This window comes from Pteropus medius, unplaced genomic scaffold (genome assembly GCF_902729225.1).
Source record: "Pteropus medius unplaced genomic scaffold, Ma_sr-lr_union100, whole genome shotgun sequence".
In the NCBI taxonomy this organism is placed as follows: Eukaryota; Metazoa; Chordata; class Mammalia; order Chiroptera; family Pteropodidae; genus Pteropus; species Pteropus medius.
The window spans coordinates 145,192-151,468 of NW_024354390.1; the positions used below are offsets into that span (position 1 = coordinate 145,192).

At 35.2% G+C, this 6,277-nt stretch overlaps 1 protein-coding gene across 1 annotated transcript; it reads left to right on the plus strand.

Moving 5' to 3' along the window:
* The first annotated feature begins 2,785 nt into the window (after nt 1-2,785).
* LOC120594191 (trace amine-associated receptor 7a-like) lies at nt 2,786-3,817 on the plus strand. Its single transcript, XM_039852203.1, has one exon. It carries the CDS (start codon nt 2,786-2,788, stop codon nt 3,815-3,817), a length of 1,032 nt encoding a protein of 343 aa, XP_039708137.1.
* The last annotated feature ends 2,460 nt before the right edge of the window (nt 3,818-6,277 follow it).

Genomic DNA, 6,277 nt, shown 5'->3' on the forward strand with positions numbered 1-6,277 from the left:
TATTAGCTATAACTACTCATGTTTTCTGCAGTTTACCAGTTTTTATTATAAATCTCAAAAGTTTAACAAAATATGATCCAACAAAAATTATAGGTATGAGTTTACTGAAGGTTAATTTCAACTAATGATTGTTCTCCGTCATCTGATACAAATTCCTTTTAGTCAAAAATATGGGGTTTTTTTTGTTTTTTGTTTTTTTTTTTGTTTTGTTTTTTTTTATGTCCAGAATTCCTCTTTGCCACAGGCACTGATCTAGGAAGGAATTATAAGGCTGAAGGATTACCTCTTGTCTGTTTCTGGGTTGTCTGCCTAGGTTCCTGCCTAAAGCATGCAGTCCTGCTCCTAAATAGACGCCAGCAATGGTCAAATCCCTAGATGGAATCCCGGAAGTGCAAGGTGTGAAATTGAAAGATGATTTTTAACAGTGATTACCAAGAAAGTTATTCTACAAAACAGCTCTTTACGTTGAAGTATGTTAGTTGTTATATTTCTTGGGCCAAAGTTTTTTTTTCTTTTTAGTCTTAGCAGTTCCTCTGTTTCAATATTGACAGGCCACCTAATTGTGTTTCAGTTAGAGATACAGTAGGGTGCAAGCAGTGACTATCAGTACCTGGCTTGTTCTCTCCTGTTGTGCATCATGTTTTTGCATCTGCAGTGGTTACCAACAAACAGAAAAAGGTAACATACATTGAGGAACACTTGAGATTGATGGAATATATTACACCAAAGCATTAGAAAACAACATGGTGCTTATACACACCAGCATTTTTGAAAAGAGGTCGGTTCTCCTTTGAAGACATTTTCACTGGAAGAATATTTGCCAGGTGTGTCCCTGAATGTGAGAAAGGGGCAAGAAACCCTCCAACTACACATTGGTTTGTGGTTCCAGGTGATAGAACTTCCCGTTCCCAATGCTAAAAGAAGTCAAACAATGAGAAGGAAGCTGTAACATGGGAACACATTCCTTGGTCATTTGCCATCCCTGGAATGCTGGAACATTGCAAAGCAAGGAAAAGCCTTATTCAGCCTTTCTAAGGAAGGGATCAGACTCTTCTCACTGCAGAGTTTTGACCTTAGAGATATTTGTGAACTTGCTTTTCAAGGTGTAAGAGTGCCGTGGGTATTATTATGAATCCATCTAGCCATATGATTCCTCATCAAGAAATTTCACACTCTGAAATGAACTATATTTTAGATTCCTGCTAATATTTTTGAGAGCCTAATTTCGTAGTGTTAATGCTCATATAGACACAGGTCTAGGCCAGCCTTTCTCAAATTCAGCACTATGAACATTTGTGTTCAGAGAACTTCTTTCTATGAAGATCTGTCCTGTACATTGGCAGACTTTTAGCAGGATCCCTACTACTAGATGCCAGTAGATGCCAATAAAATCTCTCCAAATGTGAAAACCAAAAATGTGTCTAGATATCGAAAAATGTCCTCTGGGCACAAATGGCTCAATAGCCTGCCCCACTAGAACTATTATTCTAGGCAATAAAAAAGTATCATATAACACTTCTCATTTTTGGTAAAGAAATAACTTGGTATCTCCCGCCATTATTCTGAGATTTATTCATTAATGAATTTTTGTATTTAATACGTTTATTGAATACCAGGAGCTGGATGCAAAATAATGAAACAAAGAGATATGATCTTTAGCCTCATGAAGCTTTCAATTTTGAGGTGGAAAAAAACTTTAAAGAAGTACACAGAGAAACATTGGAAGAGATTGACTGCAAAAGGGTGCAAATAAATTTCCTGAGGTGTTAGAAATATTCCATACCTTGATTGTGGAGGTGGCTACGAGTGTGGATACATTTATCATGTCTGTAACCTAAATAAAAAGAAATCTATTATGAGCGGTAAATACACAATGCAATATATATATATATGTCTTATTCCGAAATTGTACACCTGAAAGTTACTGAATTTTGTTAAGCAAGGCACCAAGAATAAACAGATTAATAAATAGATAAATAAGTGAATAAATAAATAAAAAGGTCATCTTGATTTTTACCTAAAAAAGCGTGAATTTTTCAAATATCAATTATATGTTATATAATAAAGCTGATTGTAAAAATGACCAGGTATCATTTATCAGAAAAATCTTTTCAGTAAAATCTTTTTATTAAAAATAAGTAAAAATAAACAATATGGCTTTCAAATTTTAGACATAGATTTTAAAGAAAAGGAGTATTTCTATTTCCATTTCTATTTCACAAAAAGGTCAAATGTCATCAAGATATTAGAAGGGCATAACTTCTTTTTAGCAAAAACATTATTATTATTTAAAGTTTCTTTTCCTCTGCACATTGCACTATGGGGATTTAAGCTTAAGGGATTTGGGTATTTGAAATTATTTAGCTACTTTCCTGGGGGAAAAGAGTGTTTGGGTGTTATTCTAGCTCTGACAAATTAGGAAAAGGAAGCTAATAAAATATGGCATTCTTACATGCATCATATAACCACTCTTGGAAGACTAATACTTCTCAGATATGTACCAGGTAATGCAAGGAAAGATTTTTTTTTTTTAATTTAAACGAAAAGAATTTTGGGTAATGATAAAAACTAACTACTTATTCACTTGGAGTAGATTTTATGAGATAAAGATATGAATCAGTTTCTAAACATGAAAATAAGGATTTGTACTTCCAAAGCAATAGGGACGGAATGTACTGGCAATTACTGACATATTGTAAATACCTCCTTTTTAAAGGTATTTTAAAATACCTATTTAAAAGGTATTTAAAGACAATAGCTTTCCCAGATGTCAAAACAGAGAATCATGGGCAGTGATTTGCCCCCTCCTGCAGCTGCGCAGCTCTGCTTCGAGAACCTGAATGGATCATGCGTCAAAATTTCCTACTCGCCTGGACTCCGCCTGATTCTGTACACAGTGTTCGGCTTGGGATCTTGGCTGGCTGTATTTGGAAACGTCTTCGTGATGATTTCGATTCTTCATTTCAAGCAGCTACACTCTCCAACCAACCTTTTGATCGCCTCCCTGGCCTGTGCTGACTTCTTGGTGGGAGTGACTGTGATGCCCTTCAGTGCAGTGAGGTCCGTGGAAGGCTGCTGGTACTTTGGGGAGAGTTACTGTAAATTTCACACTTGTTTCGATGGGTCCTTCTGCTATGCTTCCATCTTCCACTTATGTTTCATTTCTCTGGATAGATATATTGCAGTCAGCGACCCTCTGCTCTATCCAACCAGATTCACCATATCTGTTTCTGTCATGTGTATTGCCTTCTCCTGGCTCTTTTCCATTATTTATAATTTTACCCTTTTTAGCACAGGTGCAAATGAAGTTGGGCTGGAGGAACTAGTCAGTGCTCTCACCTGTGTGGGAGGCTGTCAAGGTGCAGTGAATCAAAGTTGGGTATTGGTAAATTTTCTATTATTTTTCATACCCTCGCTTGTGATGATCATTGTTTACTCCAAGATTTTCCTCATCGCTAAACAACAGGCTAGAAAAATGGAAAGTATGAGCAATAAAACTGTGGGATCATCAGATAGCTACAAAGACAGAGTGGCCAGGAGGGAGAGAAAAGCAGCGAGAACACTGGGCATCGCAGTGATAGCGTTTCTGGTTTCATGGTTGCCATACATCATTGATTCAATAATTGATGCCTTCGTAGGTTTCATCACACCCACATATATTTTTGAAATATTAGCTTGGATTGGTTACTATAACTCAGCAATGAACCCCTTGATTTATGCTTTATTTTATCCTTGGTTTCGAAAAGCCATGAAGCTAATCGTCACTGGTCAAGTCTTAAGAGAAAATTCCTCAACAATAAATTTATTTTCAGAGTAGATTCTGGTTTTAGACAGGGAGGAAATTGAAAATAGATTTCCAATGGACTCACATCGGGGAAAAAAATGATTATAAATATGTAAGATCGTCTTAGGTAAAATAATTGAATTATGCTTCAATTTTGACCCATACACTTAAACTTAGGTTCAATGTTCTTTGGTAAATATAACATTAAAATCTGATTGTAATGGAAATAACGCAGCCTTGGAGCCAAAAATGCCTGGATTGCAATACCAACTCTGACATTTAACACTGTGTTCTTAGGTTCTTTGTTATCTGGTCCTCATTATATTACCCTGGTTAGTAACTCCTCTCTTGTAGTAGTCTTGAGAAAATGTAAAAGAATATATAAAGCATCTAGTATATACTCATCATTTAAATCCTGCCTTTATTACTTTATATCAGTTCAACCCTGGCTATATCTTCTCTCAGCTGCTTTGTAATATTTCTCTATTAAAACATAAATGCTACTAAGATATATATTTATACGGGTGGTGGCCTCTTGCTCAGAGAGGATAAGGAAGTGAGCATGTACTGTCTGGTGTTCAGATTTGCAGATACAAAACTGTGATTTCAGAGTCAGGTAAAATCAGTCAAGAGATAGAGCTATTAACTATAACAGTTATTTGGGAATAACTATAATATCAGTTTATAATGGGAAAGGTAACTAGCATAAGTTCAGTGAGCTTCTTACTGTTAAGTCTAAAATTACATTAGAGTTCAGAAGTTGTACCAGTTAACATACATTTAAGGCAGAGTTTTAAGATTGTTATTCTTATTTTGTTATGTTACTTTATTTTGAAATTAATTTATTCTTTATTCACTTAAATAGAACCTTGTATCGAAAATTACAGAAAGGGATTTCAAGGATACACAAAAAGCATAACTTACAAATGTGTTCAAAAAAGAAAGAAAACTAAAATCATGGAAAAAATATGAAGCCAAGACAGAGGCTAGAAAATGTAGTAGGACCCACAAACTTGGTTCCAAAGCACAAAGAGAAACAATTAGTTATGTAATCCATAGTGGATAAACCAAGTCAGTTATTTCAGAGAATTGTTCTTGGTAGTCAGACTGGAGGGTGCTGTGTGTCCCACAAACAATAAATGGCTTGACTCTATTCTCTTAGCTTTTTCACAAGAAGACATCAAGATTTTAAAATTCGGGTTATCTTATTTTTGGGCAGGAGTAAATATACATCAAACAATTCTTCCTTGTCCCTTAATTTCTAACTGATATAAATCGACATTATCTATTAGCACATAATTTCTATCACATAAATGGTTTGAAGTGGTAAACCTTTTCTAAGAGTGTATTCTTTCTGATTATACCATTCTTGTGAGAAATTATTATCTTTACTTGATTTTAGAGATGATTAAAGCCACCCTAGATTGCATACTGTCACTGTACCCACAAGTCTTTAGTTCCAACAGTGGATATTATCAACTTATTTTGATAATAGAGGTTTCAGTATAGTAACTTTTTCTAATCCTGTTTTGCAAACTACAGAATAATCCTACTACCTGTTTTAAAGATAAGGAAGCTAAGTTGTAGTATTTAAGAATACTGATGAATATTATAAAGCTTCAGGATTCAAACCAGTACTTTTTGTTTGATGCTAGTTTTATATATTTATACTTGTCTTTCCTTTCTTAGTAGCCTTTCTAATATTTTAGACAAATCATCTGATTTTACCACTTCCTTTCCTAGATCAACATACTAACTTTCTAGTTTTATAAATGTTTGAAAATTCTCATTGTAAAAGACACAAGCTACTGTCCTCATTATTCTTTTCTGTGAACTACTCTGGTTGTATGGGGACTAGTCTACAGGCCTTTGCTTCAATGAACCTTTATTGAGTGTTTTCCGTATGCAAAACCTGAGCTCCAGAACCAGAAGGATCTAACAAGAAAAACAATTTCAACCTAATCATTATTTATCTATGATTATGGGACACTCATTCTGTGCCTGGAACTGCCTTGCCTGCACTTAATCTTCACAACAAACCCTATGAGCAAGGGAATGTTATTACTTCCCTTTTAAAATGAGGAACCTGAGGCATAAAGAGGTAAGTTACATGCCCAAGGTGGCATACCTGTTTAACAATAGAACCAATATAAACACCCTAGGGCCAGAGAGTTATTGTCATAACCATGAAAGATTCCTCCCTTCAGAAAAGAGAATTGTCCTCAGAAAGAGCCCCCTCTCTAACTGTAAGACATTGGTAGCTGAATTCAAGGGACAAAAATATTTCCCCAATCAAAATGTTATGTTTTTTTACATTCCCCTTGCCACTTGGTCATTGGACTGTGATGAAGGACTCACAAAATATTAGAACTGAAAGAAACCTTTTAAATAATCTATTCTAAGCCATGCTTTTTAGGTGCAAGCTGTGGCTTAAATATCCTAAACAAAGTCAGACAACCAGAGTCTCATGAATTCATGTAGAGGCCTAGCCAC

Excerpts from the sequence above, each read along its gene's own strand:
- LOC120594191 (XM_039852203.1), top strand. The coding sequence starts at position 2,786 with ATGGGCAGTGATTTGCCCCCTCCTGCAGCTGCGCAGCTCTGCTTCGAG.